The sequence below is a fragment of the Arachis duranensis genome, chromosome 1, assembly GCF_000817695.3.
Source record: "Arachis duranensis cultivar V14167 chromosome 1, aradu.V14167.gnm2.J7QH, whole genome shotgun sequence".
Taxonomy (NCBI): Eukaryota; Viridiplantae; Streptophyta; class Magnoliopsida; order Fabales; family Fabaceae; genus Arachis; species Arachis duranensis.
In genome coordinates, this window is record NC_029772.3 from 49213048 (window position 1) to 49233847 (window position 20800).

General features: G+C 36.5%; 1 protein-coding gene across 9 annotated transcripts; it reads right to left on the reverse strand.

Annotated features, from left to right (window-relative positions):
• Positions 1–16410: 16410 nt before the first annotated feature.
• Positions 16411–19471, reverse strand: LOC107488821 (phosphatidylinositol/phosphatidylcholine transfer protein SFH11-like). Of its 9 annotated transcripts, none has more exons than XR_008002466.1 (10): positions 19323–19471; positions 19112–19207; positions 18504–18580; positions 18305–18407; positions 17953–18114; positions 17596–17673; positions 17472–17521; positions 17068–17156; positions 16856–16987; positions 16411–16773 (listed from the first exon to the last, which is right to left on the reverse strand). XR_008002466.1 is itself a non-coding variant. In XM_052253746.1 (10 exons), the coding sequence occupies exons 4-9, from the start codon at positions 18314–18316 to the stop codon at positions 16954–16956; spliced, it is 444 nt and encodes a 147-aa protein (XP_052109706.1). In that variant the 5' UTR covers positions 18317–18407; positions 18504–18580; positions 19112–19207; positions 19323–19471; the 3' UTR covers positions 16411–16769; positions 16856–16953. The 9 variants fall into 9 exon arrangements, 4 of the variants coding, with proteins under 4 accessions (XP_052109706.1, XP_052109703.1, XP_052109707.1 ...); XM_052253746.1 differs by lacking the exon at positions 17596–17673 and adding an exon at positions 17272–17368 and having other exon boundaries at positions 16411–16769; XM_052253743.1 differs by lacking the exon at positions 17596–17673 and adding an exon at positions 17272–17368.
• Between the last annotated feature and the right edge of the window lie 1329 nt (positions 19472–20800).

The following is a 20800-nucleotide window of genomic DNA, read 5'->3' on the forward strand; positions in this document are numbered from 1 at the left end:
TCATGTGAGTTATTATTACTTGATGCGACCCGGTACACTTGCCGGTGAGTTTTGTGTCGGATCGTTTTCCGCACATCAGTTAGCATATGACCCTAGAGTCCTTCTGGACTGTTCATTTCCACTTAGGTCCATGATGGAGAAAGGAAAATGATGTAGATTTATTTTATTTATTTTATTACATTTATTTATTAAAAATTTTTTTGAAATAATAAAATAAAATAAAAAACTAAAATAAATAAAAAAAAAGATCTGAAAATATTTTATGAGGACTTTCGAAAATGTGAGGAGAGAGAAAGTGGTTAGGATGTTTTTGAAAAAGATATGATTTAAAAAATCTTAAAAGGATATCATTTGAAAAATTTTGACCAAGTCAACCAAAGGGATTCGAAAAGTATGAGCAATTAAAGGAAAAGATATTTTTTATTTTTGAATTTTTTTTATGAAAGAGAAAAACACATAAAAGACAAATTTTAAGATCAAAACACAAAGAAGACTCAAGAACAACAAAAACAAAAGAAAGAACACCAAACTTAAAATTTTTAGAAAACCAAAATAAAATTTTTGAAAACTAAAGAAAAATTAACAAGAGAACACCAAACCTAAAATTTGGCACATGATTTAATCAAAGAAAAATTATTTTCTTAAAAAGATTTTAGAAAGGAAGACTCAAAGGGGCAACTATTCCCAATAAAATAGACACAGTCAACAAATGCAAGGATTAAGCAGATAAAAACTATTTTTTAGATAACAAAAACACAAAGGACACCAAACTTAAAACATGCAACTAGACTCAATGAGAAACTAACAATTAATAAAGAAAAAATAATATTTTTTAAAAAAATATTTTTTTCTTTTTTTTTTTTTGAAAAGAAACTAAAAGACTCTAAACCAAAAAGACAAATTTTTCCTAATCTCAGTAACAAAATAAACCGTTAGTTGTTCAAACTCGAACAATCCCCGATAACGGCGCCAAAAACTTGGTGCACGAAAATTACAATCACACTTTGTAATTCCGCACAACTAACCAGCAAGTGCACTGGGTCGTCCAAGTAATATCTTACGTGAGTAAGGGTCGATCCCACAGAGATTGCTGGCTTGAAGCAAGCTATGGTTATCTTATTATTCTTAGTCAGGATATCAATAGTGATTTTTAGTTTTAATTGCAAAGTGTAAAAGAGCATGAACTAAATGATACTTGTTATGCAGTAATGGAGAATATGTTGAGGTTTTGGAGATGCTCTGTCTTCTGGAGTTCTGCTTTCCTATTATTTTCTTCTTCACGCATGTAGGTCTCCTTCCATGGCAAGCTGTATGTTGGTGGATCACCGTTGTCAATGGCTACCAGCCGTCCTCTCAGTGAAAAGGGTCCATGTATATGGCTAATCATCTGTCGGTTCTCACTTGTGTTGGAATAGGATCCAGTGATCCTTTTGCGTCTGTCACTACGCCCAACATTCATGAGTATGAAGCTCATCACAGTCATCCCTTCCCGGATCCTACTCAGAATACCACAGACAAGGTTTAGACTTTTCGGATCTCAGGGATGCTGCCAATTATTTCTAGCTTATACCACGAAGACTCTAATCTCAAGAAATTGAAGACTCTATTGTCAGGAGAGGCAATCAAACACATGGACCAAGAACCCAAGAGATATACATTTAATCTGAGGTAGAATGGAAGTGGTTGTCAGGTACGCGTTCATAGGTTGAGAATGGTGATAAGTGTCACGGATCATCACATTCATCATGTTGAAGTGCGAATGAATATCTTAGAATAGAAACAAGTGCGATTGAATAGAAAACAGAAATAATTGCATTAATTCATCGAGACATAGCAGAGCTCGTCACCCCCAACCTTGGGTTTTAGAGACTCATGCCGTCAAAGATACAAATTTAGATGTAAAATGTCATGAGGTACAAAATAAATCTCTAAAAGTAGTTTTTATACTCAACTAGTAACCTAGGTTTACAGAAAATGAGTAAACTAAGATAGATAGTGCAGAAATCCACTTCCGGGGCCCACTTGGTGTGTGCTGGAGCTGAGTATTGAAGCTTTCACGTGCATAGCCTATTCTTGGAGTTAAACACCAAGTTGTAACCTGTTTCTGGCGTTTGACTCTAGCTTGTAACGTGTTTCTGGTGTTTGACGCCAGAATAGAGCAGAAGGCTGGCGTTGAACGCCAGTTTGCGTTGTCTAAACTCGGGCAAAGTATGAACTATTATATATTTCTGGAAAGTCCTGGATGTCTACTTTCCAAAGCAATTGAGAGCGCGTTATTTGGACTTCTGTAGCTCCAAAAATCCCATTTCGAGTGTAGGGAGATCAGAATCCAACAGCATCTGCAGTCCATTTTTAGCCTCTGAATCAGATTTTTGCTCAGGTCCCTCAATTTCAGCCAGAAAATACTTGAAATCACAGAAAAACACACAAACTCATAGCAAAGTCCAAAAATGTGATTTTTGCATAAAAACTAATAAAAATATACTAAAAAATAACTAGATCCTACTAAAAACTATATGAAAATACCCCCAAAAAGCGTATAGAATATCCTCTCATCACGACGCGCACGCGCAAAGGACGCACACGCATGGATGAATCAACACTGCGCTCACTTTGAGAATGCAACGTTCCCCTGAATGCAGCAACCATGTGCCATTTTAGTCCATTTCTCCACAGGCCAAAAAGCCCGCTTCAAGTGATTGAGGACTGAAATAGAAAGTGTATAAATAGGAAAAAATTTGATTATATCGGGGAGCTCTTTTTTAATTTCTTTTTAGAATTTTATAATTGGGATCATATCGAAGTTTTCATTTTCTGTTTTGTTTTTCTCTCTTCTGCAACTTTAACTTTTCTGTTTGGGTCTTGGACATCGGATTGAAGAATTCTTTTGAATTCCTTCATTGTGGAGTTTTCTTTTATTTTTCCTTTGATAGCTTTATGAATTGAAGATCTGATCATAGTTTTCTTTCTGTTTACATTTCGTCTGCAATTTCTTTTTTTTCTCTTTTGTTAAGAGAGCATTTGAGATCTTAGGTTTCTTTCTGTTTCGTTATTCTTCTGCAATTGTCAATTTCTCTTTTAGGATTTTAAAGTTTATCTAAGTTTCCATTCTATTTTAATTCTTCTGCAATTTCACTTTTCTATTTTGGTACTAAAGTTCTGATTTGAATTCTGTTATCTGAGAGTTCTTTAGTTTACTGCACTTTGCAACTTTTAGTTCTCTTTTGATTCCAATTACCCAAATCCTTTTATTTTTCATGCAATTTAAGTTTCTTGGCAATTTAGATACAGCAATTTAAATTACTTGCACTTTAAGTTTCAGTTATTTACCTTTCTTGCAATTAAAGTTTTAGCTCTTTTAATCTCTTGCACTTTAAGTTTTTGCAATTTACTACTTCAGCAATTTAAGATTCTGCCAATTTAATTTTTGCATTTTATTTTCCTTGAAATTTCACTTCTGTCAATCAAATTTTACCCAAATCTTCAAATATTCGCTTAACTAAATTCATCACCATACTAAAGTTGCTCAATCCATCAATCCCTATGGAATCGACCTCACTCCCGTGAGTTATTACTACTTGATGCGACCCGGTATACTTGCCGGTGAGTTTGTGTGGAATCATTTTTCCCTCATCAGTGTCGCATTGCATTGTATAGATGGGAAAATGAGAAGAGTTTGTTTCTTAACAACAATTGATTCCAAAAGAGTATGAACTGATTTTGAATAGACAAACATGGCTCTTTGATGAGCGGATAATTTATACACTTTTTGGCATTGTTTTTAGATAGTTTTTAGTAGGATCTAGCTACTTTTAGTATATTTTTATTAGTTTTCAAGCAAAATTCACATTTCTGGACTTTACTATGAGTTTGTGTGTTTTTCTGTGATTTCAGGTATTTTCTGGCTGAAATTGAGGGACCTGAGCAAATATCTGATTCAGAGGCTGAAAAAGGACTGTTGATGCTGTTGGATTCTGACCTCCCTGCACTCGAAATAGATTTTTTGGAGTTACAGAAACTCAAATGGCTAGCTCTTAAATGCGTTGGAAAGTAGACATCTTGGACTTTCCAGCAATATATAATAGTCCATACTTTGCTCGAGTTTTAACGATGCAAACTGGCATTCAAACACCAACTTCCTACCCTATTCTGGTGTTAAATGCCAGAAACAAGATAAAAGCTACAGTTAAACACCCAAAGTGGCATAAAAACTGGCATTTAACTCCAAGAAAAGTCTCTACATATGAAAGCTTCAATGCTCAGCCCAAGCACACACCAAGTGGGTCCGGAAGTGGATTTCTGCATCATTTACTTATTTCTGTAACCCTAGTAACTAGTTTAGTATAAATAGAACTTTTTACTATTGTACTCACATCTTTTGATCATCTTTTGATCTCTTGATCACGTTTCGGGGTCTGGCCATTCGGCCATGCCTGGACCATCATTACTTATGTATTTTCAACGGTGGACTTTCTACACACCATAGATTAAAGTGTGGAGCTCTGCTGTTTCTCGAGTATTAATGCAAAGTACTATTGTTTTTCTATTCAATTCAAGCTTATTCTTATTCTAAGATATTCACTCGCACTTCAACCGGATGAATGTGATGATCCGTGACACTCATCATTATTCTCACCTATGAACACGTGCTTGACAACCACTTCCGTTCTATCTGCAATAGATTGACTATGTATCTCTTGGATTCCTGGTCCATGCGTTTGATTGCCTCTCATGACAACAGAGCCTTCAATTCCATGAGATCAGAGTCTTCGTGGTATAAGCTAGAACCAATTGGCAGCATTCTTGAGATCCAGAAAGTCTAAATGTTGTCTGTGGTATTTCGAGTAGGATCTGGGATGGGATGACTGTGACGAGCTTCAAACTCATGACTGTTGAGCGTAGTGACAGACGCAAAAGGATCACTGGATCCTATTCCAACACAAGTGAGAACCGACAGATGATTAGCCCTACGTAACCCGTAGCTGGACCATTTTCATTGAGAGGATGGACGGTAGCTATTGACAACGGTGATCCCCCTACATACAGCTTGCCATGGAAAGGAGTATGAATGATTGAATGAAGATAGTAGGAAAGCAGAGATTCAGAAGGAATAACGCATCTCCATACGCTTATCTGAAATTCCCACCAATGAATTACATAAGTATCTATATCTTTATTTTATGTTTATTTATCTTTTAATTTTCAAAACTCTATAACCATTTGAATCCGCCTGACTGAGATTTACAAGATGACCATAGCTTGCTTCAAGCCGACAATCTCCGTGGGATCGACCTTTACTCATGTAAGGTTTATTACTTGGATGACCCAGTGTACTTGCTGGTTAGTTGTGCAAAGTTGTGAAAAAGAGTTGAGATTATAATTATGCGGACCAAGTTGTTGGTGCCATTGAGATCACAATTTCGTGCACCAAGTTTTTAGCACCGTTACCAGGGATTGTTCAAGTTTGGACAACTGACGGTTCATCTTGTTGCTTAGATTAGGTAATTTTCTTCTTATTTTATTTTCAATAAGTTTTAAAAATATTTCAAAAAAAAATTTATTTTGTTCTTTAGAATTTTTAAGAATGAATTCTAGAGTTTAATGATGATATGTTGAAGCCTGGCTGGCTGTGAAGCCATGTCTAATTTTGTTGGACCGAGGCTTCCACTTATCAATGCAAAAGCGTGTTAGTTGATTCCCATCAATTTGTTTGTTACACACATAGCTATTGTATACAATGCTCTGCTAAAGCTTGGCTATCCATTGGCCATGTCTAGTGTTTTGGACCGAAGCTTTCACTTGAAGCTTGGCTAGCTAGTAAGCCATGTCTAATTCTTGGACCGGAGCTTTAGACTAACATTGCATGATTCTTGAAATTCTCATTAAGAATTTTGAATTCCTTATTTCTCTTTTTCCAAAATAATTTTCGAAAAAAAGTACAAAAAAATTATAAAAATCATAAAAACAAAAATATTTTGTGTCTCTTGTATAGGTCTAGAGTCAAGTTTTGAGTTTGGTGTCAATTGCATGTTTTAGTTTTTCTAAAAATTTTCAAAAACTCATGCATGGTGTTCTTCATAATCTTCAAGTTGTTCTTAATGAGTCTCCTTGTTTGATCTTCATATTTTCTTGTTTTGTGTCTTTTCTTGTTTCTCATATGCATTTTTAGTTTGTTAGTGTCTAAGCATTAAAAATTTCTAAGTTTGGTGTCTTGCATGTTTTTCTTTTCTTGAAAATTTTTCAAAAATAAGTTCTTCATGTTTATCATGATCTTCAAAGTCTTCTTGGTATTCATCTTGACATTCATAGTGTTCTTGTATGCATCATTTGTTATAATCCAAAACTTTTATGTGTTGAGTCATTTTGTGGGTTTTTTCTTTCCTCATTCAATTTAAAAAAAAATATCTTTTCTTTATTTCACTCATAAATTTTGAAATCTTTGGGTTGACTTAGACAAAAAGTTTTAAAATAAGTTATGTCTTGTTAGTCAAGTCAAGATTTCAATTTTAAAAATCTTATCTTTTCAAAAATTTTTCAAAAATCAAATCTTTTTTCATTTTTCTTTTATATTTTCAAAAAAAATTGATTTTCAAAATCTTTTTCTTATCTTTATTTCATAATTTTCGAAATTAACACTAACAATTAATGTTTTGATTCAAAAATTTCAAGTTTGTTACTTTCTTGTTAAGAAAGATTCAACCTTTAAATTCTAGAATCATATCTTTTAGTTTCTTGTTAGTCAAATCATCAACTTCAATTTTCAAAATCAAATCTTTTTAAAATTTCTTTTTCAAATCTTTTTCAAAATAAATTTCAATCATATCTTTTCAAACATATCTTTTCAAATCATATCTTTTTCAAACTTTAATTTCAAAATATCTTTTCTAACCTCTTATCTTTTAAAAATTGATTTTCAAATCTTTTTCAAATCTTTTTCAATTAACTGATTGATTTTCAAAACCACCTAACTACTTTTCTCTCTCTAATTTTCAAAAATCACCTTCCTCTTTTTCAAAATTCTTTTAATTAACTAATTGTTTCAAATTTTAATTTTTATTTTATTCTTTTTCTTAATTTTCGAATTCTAACTAAATTTTAAAATAAAAACAAAAATATTTTCCTTTTCCTTTAAATTATTTTCGAAAACTCTCTCTCATCTTCTTTTATTTATTTATTTAATCACTAACACTCTTCTCTTCTTCTTATAATTCCGACCCTCTCTCCCTCTATGTGTTCGAATTTTTCTTCTTCCTTCTTCATTCTTATTCTTCTTCTCTTCTACTCACATTAAGGAATCTCTATACTGTGACATAGAGGATTCCTCTTCCTTTTCTGTCCTCTTCTTTTTCATATGAGCAGGAGCAAGGACAAGGACATTCTTATTGAAGCAGATCCTGAACCTGAAAGGACTCTGAAGAAGAAGCTAAAAGAAGGTAAAGCACAACAATCCAAAGAAAACCTTACAGAGAATCTCAAAAAAGAAGTAATGGCCGAACCCAACAACAATGCAAGGAAGATGCTTGGTGACTTTACTGCACCAAATTCTAACTTCCATGGAAGAAGCATCTCAATCCCTGCCATTGGAGCAAACAATTTTGAGCTGAAGCCTCAATTAGTTTCTCTAATGCAACAGAATTGCAAGTTTCATGGACTTTCATCAAAAGATCCTTTTCAGTTCTTAACTAAATTCTTGCAGATCTATGATACTATTAAGACCATTGAAGTTGATCCTGAGGTCTATAAGCTTATGCTTTGTCCTTTTGCTGTAAGAGACAGAGCTAGAACATGGTTGGACTCTCAACCTAGAGATAGCCTGAACTCTTGGGATAAGCTAGTCATGGCTTTCTTAGCCAAATTCTTTCCTCCTCAAAAGTTGAGCAAGCTTAGAGTGGATTTTCAAACCTTCATGCAGAAAGAAGGTGAATCCCTCTATGAAGCTTGGAAAAGATACAAGCAACTGACCAAAAAGTGTCCTTCTAACATGCTCTCAGAATAGACCATCCTAGATATATTCTATGATGGTCTGTTTAAATTGTCTAAGATGTCATTGGACTATTCTGTAGGTGGATCTATTCACCTGAAGAAAATGCCTGCAGAAGCTCAGGAACTCATTGAAATGGTTGCAAATAACCAGTTCATGTACACCTCTGAAAGGAATCCTGTGAGTAATGGGACGCCCCAGAGGAAAGGTGTTCTTGAAATTGATGCTCTGAATGCCATATTGGCTCAGAACAAAATGTTGACTCAGTAAGTCAATATAATTTTTCAGAGTCTGAATGGATTACAAAATGCATCCAACAGTACTAAAGAAGCATCTTCTGAAGAAGAAGCTTATGATCCAGAGAACCCTACAATGGCAGAGGTGAATTACATGGGTAAAGCCTATGAAAACACCTATAATCCCTCATGGAGAAATCATCCAAATTTCTCATGGAAGGATAAACAAAAGCCTCAACAAGGCTTTAACAATAATAATGGTGGAAGAAACAGGTTTAGCAATAACAAGCCTTTTCCATCATCCTCTCAGCAATAGACAGAGAATTCTGAGCAGAAACCATCTAACTTAGCAAATATAGTCTCTGATCTATCTAAGGCCACTCTCAGTTTCATGAATGAAATAAGGTCCACCATTAGAAATTTAGAGGTACAAGTGGGCCAGCTGAGTAAAAGAGTCACTGAAACTCTTCCTAGTACTCTCCAAAATAATACAGAAGAGAATCCAAAAAGAGAGTGCAAGGCCATAACCTTACTTGGTGTGGCCGAACCTAGAGAGGAAGAGGAGGACGTGAATCCCAGTGAGGAAGACTTTATGGGATGTCCTCTGGACAAAAAAGTATTCCCATTTGAGGAACCTAAGGAATTTGAGGCTCATCTAGAGATCATAGAGATTCCATTGAACTTACTTCTGCCATTCATGAGCTCTGATGACTATTCCTCCTCTGAAAAGGATGAAGATATTATTGAAGAGCAAGTTGCTAAGTACCTTAGAGCAATCATGAAGCTGAATGCAAAGTTATTTGGTAATGAGAGTTGGGTGGATGAACCCCCCTTGCCCACCAATGAACTCAATAACTTGATTAGGCAGACATTACCTCAAAAGAAAGAGGATCTCGGAAGGTTCTTAATACCTTGTACCTTAGGCACCATGACCTTTAAGAAGGCTCTATGTGACCTGGGGTCAGGCATAAACCTCATGCCACTCTCTGTCATAGAGAAACTGGAAATCTTTGAGGTTCAAGCTGCAAGAATCTCACTAGAGATGGTAGACAAATCCATGAAAAAGGCTTACGGACTAGTAGAGGACGTGCTAGAGAATGTTGAAGGCCTTTACATCCCTGCTGATTTCATATTCCTAGACACTGGAAAGGATGATGATGAATCCATCATCCTTGGCAGACCCTTCCTAGCCACAGCAAAAGTTGTGATTGATGTTGACAGAGGAGAGTTGGTCCTTCAATTGAATGAGAACTACCTTATATTCAAGACTCAAGGTTCTCCTTCTGTACACATGGAGAGGAAGCATGAAAAGCTTCTCTCAATATAGAGTCAAACAAAGCCCCCACATTTAAACTCTAAGTTTGGTGTTGGGAGGCCACAACCAAACTCTAAGTTTGGTGTTGAGAGGCCACAACCAAACTCTAAGTTTTGTGTTGAGAGGTCCCAACCATGCTCTGATTATCTGTGAGGCTCCATGAGAGCCCACTGTCAAGCTATTGACATTAAAGAAGCGCTTATTGGGAGGCAACCCAATTTTATTTATCTATGTTATTTTATGTTTTCTTTAGGTTGGTGATCGTGTGGAGTCACAAAAACAATTGCAAAAATCAAAACAAATTCAAAAACAGCATTAAAAATAGCACACCCTGGAGGATAAGCTCACTGGTGTTTAAATGCTAGTAAGAGTAGCAGAATGGGCGTTAAACGCCTAGTCTGGCACCATTCTGGGCGTTTAACGCCAGAAATGGGCACCAGACTGGCGTTTAACGCCAGAAAAGGGCACAAAGCTGCCATTTAACACCAGAAACAAGCAACAACTTGGCGTTAAGTGCTAGAAAAGGTATAAAAGCTGGCGTTTAACGCCAAAAACAAGCAGCAGTCTGGCGTTAAACGCCAGAATTGCACAATAATGGCATTTTGCACGTCTAAAAGGAGCAGGGATGAAAATTCCTTGACCCCTCAAGATCTGTGAACCCCACAGGATCCCCACCTACCCCACCTCTCTCTCTCTCTCTCCCTCACACATCTCTATAATCCTCTTCCCCAAAAACCCCACCTACCTCTCTTTTCAAATTCAAATACTTTTACCTCCCAAACCCAACCCAAAATTCACGCATCCAACCCTCCCCCCACTCCTATATAAACCCATCACCCCTCCTTCATTTTCACACATCACAATCACCTTATACCCCCTTGGCCGAATTCACTCTCCCCCTTCATCTCCTCTATTTTCTTCTTCTTCCCCTTCTTTCTTTCTTCTTTTGCTCGAGGATGAGCAAACCTTTTAAGTTTGGTGTGGTAAAAGTATTGCTTTTGTTTTTCCATAACCATTTATGGCACCTAAGGCCGGAAAAACCTCTAGAAAGAGGAAAGGGAAGGCTAAAGCTTCCACCTCCGAGTCATGAGAGATGGAGAGATTCATCTCAAAGGTCCATCAAGACCACTTCTATGAAGTTGAGGCCAAGAAAAAGGAGATCCCTATGCAATTCAGCTAGAATTGTCATAGAGAAAGACATCCTCATTGAAGAGGACAACCCCATCACTAAAAAGAGGATGGAGCAAATAAGAGAGCCCACTCATAGACCTCAACAAGAGCGTGAAGAAATTCCTCATGAAATTCCTGAGATACCTCAAGGGATGCATTTTCCTCCACATAACTATTGGGAGTAATTCAACACCTCTTTGGAAGGCTTGAATTACAACATGGACCAACTAAGGATAGGAGCACCAAAAGCGCTAAGGATGGAGCAACAAAGACAAGGAAGAGACATAGAGGAGTTCAGGCGTTCCATTGGATCTTCAAGAGGAGGAACTAGCCGCCATCACTAAGGTGGACCCGTTCCTTAATTTCCTTGTTTCTATTTTTCTGTTTTTCGAATTTGATGCTTTATGTGTTCTCCATGTTTGTGTCTTTACTACATAATCATTAGTGTCTAGTGTCTATGTCTTAAAGCTATGAATAACTCCATGAATCATTCACCTCTCTTAAATGAAAAATGTGCCTAATTACAAAAGAACAAGAAGTACTTGGGTTTCAAATTTTATCTTGAAATTAGTTTAATTATTTTGATGTGGTGGCAATACTTTTTGTTTTCTGAATAAATGCTTGAACAGTGCATATTTTTTATAGTGAAGTTTATGATTGTTAAATTTGTTGGCTCTTGAAAGAATGATGAACAAAGAGAAATGTAATTGATAATTTGAAAAATCATGAAATTGATTCTTGAAGCAAGAAAAAGCATTGAATAAGAAAGCTTGCGAAAAAAAGTGACGAAAAATAAAAGAAAAAAAAGAAAAAGAAAAAGCAAGCAGAAAAAGCCAATAGCTCTTTAAACCAAAAGGCAAGAGCAAAAAGCCAATAACCCTTTAAACCAAAAGACAAGGGTGAAAAGGATCCAAGGCTTTGAGCATTAATGGATAGGAGGGCCCAAGGAAATAAAATCCAGGCCTAAGCGGCTAAATCAAGCTGTCCCTAACCATGTGCTTGTGTCATGAAGGTCCAAGTGAAAAGCTCGAGACTGAGTGGTTAAAGTCATGATCCAAAGCAAAAGGAATGTGCTTAAGAACTCTGGACACCTCTAACTATCGACTCTAGCAAAGCTGAGTCACAATCTGAAAAGGTTCACCCAGTTATGTGTCTATGCCATTTATGTATCTGGTGGTAATACTGGAAAATAAAGTGCTTAGGGTCACGGCCAAGACTCATAAAGTAGCTGTGTTTAAGAATCAACGTATTGAACTAGGAGAATCAAGAACACTATCTAAAATTATGAGTTCCTATAGATGCCGATCATTCTAAATTTCAAAGGATAAAGTGAGATGCCAAAACTGTTCAGAAGCAAAAAGCTACTAGCCCCGCTCATCTAATTGGAACTAAGTTTCATTGATATTGTGAGATTCATTGTATGTTCTCTTCTTTTTATCCTATTTGATTTTCAGTTGCTTGGGGACAAGCAATAATTTAAGTTTGGTGTTGTGATGAGTGGATAATTTATACGCTTTTTGGCATTGTTTTTAGATAGCTTTTAGTAGGATCTAGCTACTTTTTAGTATATTTTTACTAGTTTTTAAGCAAAATTCACATTTCTAGACTTTACTATGAGTTTGTGTGTTTTTCTGTGATTTCAGGTATTTTCTGGCTAAAATTGAGGGACCTGAGCAAAAATCTTATTCAGAGGCTGAAAAAGGACTGCTGATGTTGTTGGATTCTGACCTCCCTGCACTCGAAATGGATTTTTTGGAGCTACAGAAACCCAAATGGCGCGCTCTCAAATGCATTGGAAAGTTGACATATAGGGCTTTCTAGCAATATATAGTAGTCCATACTTTGCTCGCGTTTCGACGACGCGAATTGGCGTTCAAACGCCAACTTCCTGCCCTATTATGGCGTTAAACGCCAAAAATAGGATAGAAGCTGCAGTTAAACGCCCAAACTGGCATAAAAACTGGCGTTTAACTCCAAGAAAAGTCTCTACACATGAAAGCTTTAATACTTAGCCCAAGCACACACCAAGTGGGCTCGGAAGTGGATTTTTGCATCATTTACTTATTTCTGTAACCCTAGTAACTAGTTTAGTATAAATAGAACTTTTTACTATTGTACTCACATCTTTTGATCATCTTTTGATCTTTTGATCACGTTTTGGGGGCTGGCCATTCGGCCATACCTGGACCATCATCACTTATGTATTTTCAACGGTGGAGTTTTTACACACCATAGACTAAGGTGTGGAGCTCTGCTGTTCCTCGAGTATTAATGCAAAATACTATTGTTTTTCTATTCAATTCAAGCTTATTCTTATTCTAAGATATTCACTCGCATATCAACTGGATGAATGTGATGATCCATGACATTCATCATCATTCTCACCTATGAACGCGTGCCTAACAACCACTTCTGTTCTATCTGCAATAGCTTGAGTGTGTATCTCTTGGATTCCTGGTCCATACATTTGATTGCCTCTCCTGACAACAGAGCCTTCAATTTCTTGAGATCAAAGTCTTCGTGGTATAAGCTAGAACCAATTGGTAGCCTTCTTGAGATCTGGAAAGTCTAAACCTTGTCAGTGGTATTCCGAGTAGGATCTGGGATGGGATGACTGTGACGAGCTTCAAACTCATGACTGTTGGGCGTAGTGACAGATGTAAAAGGATCACTGGATCCTATTCCAACACAAATGAGAACCGACAGATGATTAGCCCTACGTAATTCGTAGTTGGACCATTTTCACTGAGAGGATGAACGGTAGCCATTGACAACGGTGATCCCCCTACATACAGCTTGCCATGGAAAGGAGTATGAATGATTGAATGAAGACAGTAGAAAAGCATAGATTCAGAAGGAATAATGCATCTCTATATGCTTATCTGAAATTCCCACCAATGAATTACATAAGTATCTCTATCTTTATTATATGTTTATTCATCTTTTAATTTTCAAAACTCTATAACCATTTGAATCCGCCTGACTGAGATTTACAAGATGACCGATGACAAGTCATCATATACCTATTTTTTAGCTAATTTCACTTGTTTAATTAGTTTTTATGCACTTTCTTGTATCATAAGTAAGTGATTTGGAGTGAAATTGCATGATTTCTTTAAATCAATCAACCACCCTTTAATTGACACAAAATCATAAAATTTGAGTTAAAATTAATTGGTTTTTAAATAAATTTAAGCTTTGTGAATTTTGTGATGCTTTGATTGGTTGTTTTGATTGCTTGTAGGAGAAGAAACGGTTAAAAATAGAATTTTGGGCACGCTTTTTGAAGAAAAAGCACGCTTTAGACCTTAGACCACGCTTTGGAAAGTGTAACCTAAGGAACCAAAAGCGTGGTGCATTGCGACCCAAGAAACCAAAAGCGTGGCGCATGCTCAAGGGAGCAAGGAAGCATAGCGCTCAGTTAACTTTGTTAACTGAGCGCCAATCTGAAACATGGGCAAGGGAGCAAGGAGTAGCGCAGCATCAAACCAAGGCCAAGGAAGCATCAGTGCTAAGTTAAAACATTTTAACTGAGCGCCCAAGAGAATGGAAGGAAGCATTGGCGCTCAGTTAACTTGTTTTACCTTTTTCGTGCTTCTCCAAGAAAGAAATCAAAGGGAATTTTCAAAAGTGGGGGAGCCAAGTCTCGAACCGTGTACATGAGGGGACCAAGGGAGCGCTACTTGCTATTCTTCACCAAGGGAAATTAGCCAAAAAGCTACCACCAGGATTCGAACAAGGAAGCCCTCTCTTGCAAGGAAGGAACGCTACTACTTGGCCAAGGAAATTAAGCCATGAAATGATTCCATCAGGTTTCGAACCAAGTGCCTCAAGCCCACCAAACAAGGAGCTACACAAAGAGAAGGAGCGCTCAGTTAAAACATTTTAACTGAGCGCTACCTTGATTGCAGGCCTCAAGGATGTTGTACGCAACATATGGGCCAAGAACATAAGGTGGGGCGCTCAGTTAAAACCTTTTAACTGAGCGCTACCCTGGAGCAAGACACGCACAAAACCTCCAAGCAAAAGCAAGAAGTGAGCGCTCAGTTACCTTATTTAACTGAGCAATTCACTGGGAGGTGCACCATGGTCCAAATTCCATCCAATTGCCACTTTGGATCCAATTCTCCATCAAATGAAAAGCCCACTCCAAATTCCAAAATCAAAAATAGAAAGTGTATAAATAGGACTTAGTTTGATTTAGATAGGATTTTTACTTCTTTAATTTTACTTTGAATTTTTCTGTGCTCTGGAATTTTCATTAGCTATTAACTTGGAATTGAGAATTGGGATTGAGAGCTGAGTTTTCTCCTCCTTGTTCTCTTTTGCTTTCTTTTGCTTTTCTGTTTGTGAGTTGTGGATAGAGATTGAAGAAATTATGTTTCAATCCTTGATCTACAATTCATCTTTGTTGTCTTCTGCATAATTTTGATGAATTGTGTTTTGAATTCAGATCTCTGATTTCATTTCTGCTTTCTCTGTTATATTTGCTTTCTTCTCTTGGAATTTGAATTGAGATTGAAGAGCTTCACTGATTCTAAGTTTGAGAATCATCTTTTGCCTCTCTTCTCAATTATTCCAAGAAGTTGATCTAAGTTTCTTCACTGTTTTCATTTTCTTTTCTTCTGCAATTTGCTCTCTGATTGAACCAAGGGAAGATTTGAGATCTAGAACTGTTATCTAGTCTCACTGAGCCTCTGAGCTCTTGGCTTTCTTCCCTAGTTCATGGAATTGAGTTGAGTTTACTTTCTGTTTGATCTTCATTCAAATTATGTTTAGATCTACTATGTTTAATTCAGTTTTCTTACTTTCTGTTGTTAAATTCTGCAATCCCAGCTCCCTGCACCCTTTATTATTCAGTCAATTTACATTTCTTGCAGTTTAAGCTTCAGCTATTTACACTTCTTGCAACCTAAGTTTCAGTCATTTATATTACTTGCACTTTAAGATTCAGCTATTTTACTTCTTGTCTCTTTAATTTACTGCAATTTCCCCTTCCCCTTTTACAATTCATGCAATTTAGCTTCTGTCTGCTACAAACCAATCACATTAATTCTTGTTTGCTCGATTAAATCAACCACTAAACTAAAGTTGCTCAATCCTTCAATCCCTGTGGGATCGACCTCACTCATGTGAGTTATTATTACTTGATGCGACCCGGTACACTTGCCGGTGAGTTTTGTGTTGGATCATTTTCCACACATCAAGTTTTTGGCGCCGTTACCGGGTATTGAAATAGATTGACAATGATTAAGTAAGGTAGTGGTCTAGATTAAGCACTTTTTCTTTGTTTTTCTTTATTTTTACTAAGCACATTAACTATTTGACACATTGTGTCACCTAACCCTCTAACCACATTCTAGCGCTAGAATATTCATGTTTCATTTGGTTTGTTTGTGATTTTTGCAAGTCATGGAGGCTGAGGTGCGTGAAGAGGGAGTGAGAAATAATACCCGGTCTGCAAGAAGGGTGTTGGCCTCTTACACTATCCCTAATCCCAGACATTATGGGAGCAGCATCCTCACCCCAAATGTTCAGGCAAATGACTTTGAGTTGAAGCCTCAACTAATCACCTTGGTGTAGAATAATTGTGCTTATGGAGGTGGCCCTCTTGAAGACCCCAGCCAACATTTGTCTGTTTTCTTAAGGATTTGTGAAACAGTCAAGACAAATGGGGTTTCAAGCTATACCTGTTGCTATACCTGTTGAAACAAGACCAATCCTGCACCAATGGTAAGGGCTTTCAAGCATTTTCCTCTGAACATTTCTCCAAAAGTAACCTCTTTTTCTTCACCCACATAAGCAAGCTTTGCCAGAATTTCATCCACTTGCCGATGAGCTGAGTCATCAACAGCTTGATCTCGAAGACGGAACATATAATGAATTATGGTGCTATTCAAATTCTCTCCATCCCCTTTTCCCTATATAGCACATAAAAGTAGCCATCTAGGAGAAGTTGGGAGCCAACACATTTTAATTCCCATTATTACTGCCAAAGGACTACTAACTCCATACATATAGCGCCACCCAGCGACCGCATCTACCAGAAGGCTACCGATTCCATAACCTGCCTGCACAAATGATATTTACCAAGATACTCCACTTAGTGTTGGCGACTACAAACAAAAGAAAGTATAAGAGAATGCAACTCACGTTCTTGGTGTCTCCAAAAGCAACTTCCAGGCAATTAGTTTTTTGCGATGCTAACTTATATTTTGAGTTTGATCCAGCACATGCTGACTCATCAAGTACTAGATTAAAACCAAAGTCATTTTGGTTTCCCACCTGCCCCATATTTCATTATGTTATGTCATGTAAAAAGGCTGAACATATAGTAAAAGCAGAACAATGGCAAATAATTCCACCTTTTTGGGCACGAAGGAGAATCTTCTGAAGCCACATCACCATTATTTGAATCATTTTTACTATCCGTCTCTTCTCTCAAGGATATGACCTGCAAAATTAAGTGATATATCTCTCTCAACTACTATTCATACATGCCAAGTAAAAGCACAACCCTTTTGATGTTGAAAGAGTTAAAAAGATGCCATTTTCAAGTACTCCCAAACCTCAATCATTTTTACTAGATCTGGATTAAGCATGTGCATTAAGCATCCTCCATAATCAGAACATGTGCATTTACCACCCAAAAAACTTGGCAATTTACTGTATAATAATCAAATAATAATTAAATCTTATAGGTTCACTATATTATCACATTTACCATAAAAATGCGATGACTAAACAAAAGGAAAAGAAATTTTGTTACCTTATATCAATAGCCTCAAGTAACACACTAAGATAGTTAGAACCTAACACCTGAAATAAGAATCTTGTTAGTTTAAGATATCTGAAAATGGAATAATATGATGGAATATAATAAAGATCCATACTTGAACTTTTGCTATAAGCTGAAATATTCAAATTCTATAGAGCAACTAATCTGGAAGCTAAGCAGGAAGAATCATTGCCTATGTCAAAGCAAACCATATATAAGTCATTCACAAATAGTGAAGCACGGAAAAATATTCAAATCATATACTACAAGTTCTAGTTTAACTTGTATTGTCCATCCACCTCAAATTCTATACAACATTCGCTACAAGTAGTATATGTCTTCCTAATTAGATCTGTGAGTATATATCTACCAAAAAATTGGAAATATAACATATGAAGTACTAATAGAACTTTTAAAATTAATAGAAGTAAAGAAAACAATAGATAAAAGGTGATAAGGAAAATCAAGATACCTCATATGGTGTCTTCCTAGTACTAACAGCATCATTTTCATTGAAAATGAGGATAACTCTTAAATCCAATAGTGAGTGCACAGTGTTTGAAAGTTGTTTTCTGAAACCTGCATCCCTAAAGAAGCCATCATTCACAAGAAGTTGGGATGAAGTCACATCAAGCTGCACCAACCAAATCATAATATATCAGCATCAATAAACAATAACTAAGGAAGAAATTATATTATATGAGATTAATCAAAGAAACACTAGTTAATACATTCTTGAATATGCATAAGGATATACCAAAGAGTGATGGTGATAGATATAAAGATATTGGGAATCTATATTATAGGTTGAAATGCTTAAGCACCTGGAGGAACATAGTATCATAGAGAGAAATAAGACTACTCTGCTCAATGGCTGCACATGCTTTTCCATCGAATTCACCTTGTGGCTTTTCAAGATCTGAAAAACTGCATAATAATTAAACCAGGCAAGGGATAACCAGCATTCTTTGATAATTAAACTTTTCAAAAGGGGCATCAGACCAGAAATATGTCTTTAGTTACCTGCATTTCAATGTTAGTTCCACCCACAACTATGGCAGTTTTCAATGACTCGAGATCTGTTAAAGCCTTTAAGCTATCTAAAGTTCAAAACACCAACAGAGATACTTAATAATATGATAAAAAGATTCTTCTATTCATGGAGAAAATTATTTTTGTAAGGATCCTTACTCTAAACAGAAACATGATAACAAAAATTCAATATTAAAAAACACCTGGTAGATGCCAACAAATAGCTTTGAAGTTAAGCATCCAAAATAAATAGTAGAAATTATTTGAACAAAAATGGATATAACGGAAAAGTAATTGACCATTCTTTTCAATGGAAAAAATATTAATAGAGGGAGCTAAGTAAGAGTCTAGAATAGGCGTCATAACTAACTTAAGCATGAACTCTCTCTCTAACACTATCGAGTGTAGAATAATTCTTCTCAAAAGGAAATAAAAAAGTAAAAAACTTCATGTGAATCATATTTCAAGAAATATGTGAACTAAGCTGTATAAAAAATTTGATCCAACAGAGAATTATCAACTTATCAACTCTAATTGAAGAAATTAAGAAGAAATTCTTCCCACATAAGTCACAACCCGAATAAAATTATGTATATCACCTCTTTCTCTATTTGTTGAACAAGTTCTCTAGTAGGAGCCAAAACTAATGCCAGAGAACCATCACCACACTAAATAGGAGATTGAGCCATGTAATGCTGTAAATTTGAAAGGGAAAAAAGGATGATTAAAATAGGTTGGTTTTTCAGAACATAATATCTAAGAAAACATTATATGGTTAAGTCAAATACGCAAGCTATAATAATTTTGGACCTGTATCATAGGAATTGTGAAAGTTACAATTTTCCCACTACCAGTTTCAGTACACCCAAGTAGATCCCTTCCACTAAGAGCAATTGGCATGGCCTGTGCCTGGATAGAAGTTGGCCTGGTGTATTGATGATATGCAATATCCTTCATGATACTTGAAATCTTTTCCTTTTTAGGTTTAGCTTAATTTTAGGGATTTTATGATTAGAAATCTTTCCTTTATTTTAGGATAGTATTTTTCCCTTCTTTCCTATTTTCTAGTTATTTCTATTTCTGTAATTCCTCTATAAAGAGGCTGATTCCCTGTACATTTGATAACACAATACATTCAAACACTTCAATTTGGTATCAGAGCCGGATCTCTGCACTGTGCCTCTGATTTATAGCTATGGCTGACAATTCCTCAGTCATTAATCCTGAACAGAAGGAGAACACCACTCCTACTCCATCAGATTTAAAATCTGAGCAACGGGTACTAGTTAGTGGTGACTCCCATTCAGTTCAGATCACCACATTTCGACTCAATGGGTCAAATTACCTTAGGTGGTCTCAATCAGTTCAGATGTATATCCATGGAAGAGGGAAGATTGGATATCTCACTAGTGAGCGAAGCCAGCCTAACATCACTGACCCACAATATCATGTGTGGGATACCGAAAATTCCATGGTGATGACATGGCTGGTGAACTCAATGGAGGAGAATATCAGCAGTAACTACATGTACTATACCACAGCCAAAGAATTGTGGGATAGTGTCAAGGAGATGTACTCTGATCTTGGGAATAAATCCCAGATTTATGAACTTACTCTAAAAGCTAGAGAAATTCAAGGGAGTGACAATGTCACCAAATATTTCCACACAATGAAACGGGTGTGGCAGGATCTTGACCACTTCAATAACTACAAGTGGAATTCAGCCGCTGATGCCAAACACCACCAACAAACAGTGGAAGAAGGGAGGATATTCCAGTTTCTTGCAGGCCTCAACGTGGAGCTAGATGAAGTTCGTGGCAGAATTATTGGAAGAGCAATCCTACCCTCAATTGGAGAAGTATTTGCTGAAGTTAGAAGAGAGGAAACTCGTAGAGCTGTGATGATGGGAAAATGCAAGACTGAACAGACCTCTTTGGAGTCTAATGCACTTTTAGTGGCACCTGCTGCACTTAAAAGTTCATCAAATCAGAAGAACCCCTCCAATCTTTGGTGTGACCACTGCAATAAACCTCGTCACACCCGAGAAACCTGCTGGAAAATTCATGGAAAACCAGCACATCTTAAAAGCAGCAAACCTGGTCCCAGAATACGCTCTACCCCAACTGTTCATGAGGCTGAAAAATCATCATTGAGTAAGGAACAGTTTGAGCAGCTCATAAGGCTGTTAAATTCCAGTTCTGTGTCTAGTACTCCTAGTGGTTCTTTGGCTCAAACAGGTAATTTTAGTATTCCTATGTCCCTTAACTGCACCTCAAACTTGAATGCAC

Coding starts and splice junctions, on each gene's coding strand:
- LOC107488821 (XM_052253747.1), bottom strand. Junction 17,522..17,952: donor CTAGGAAGACACCATATGAG/GTATCTTGATTT, acceptor TTCTTATTTCAG/GTGTTAGGTTCTAACTATCT. Junction 17,157..17,271: donor ATCTAGTAAAAATGATTGAG/GTTTGGGAGTAC, acceptor TTAATTTTGCAG/GTCATATCCTTGAGAGAAGA.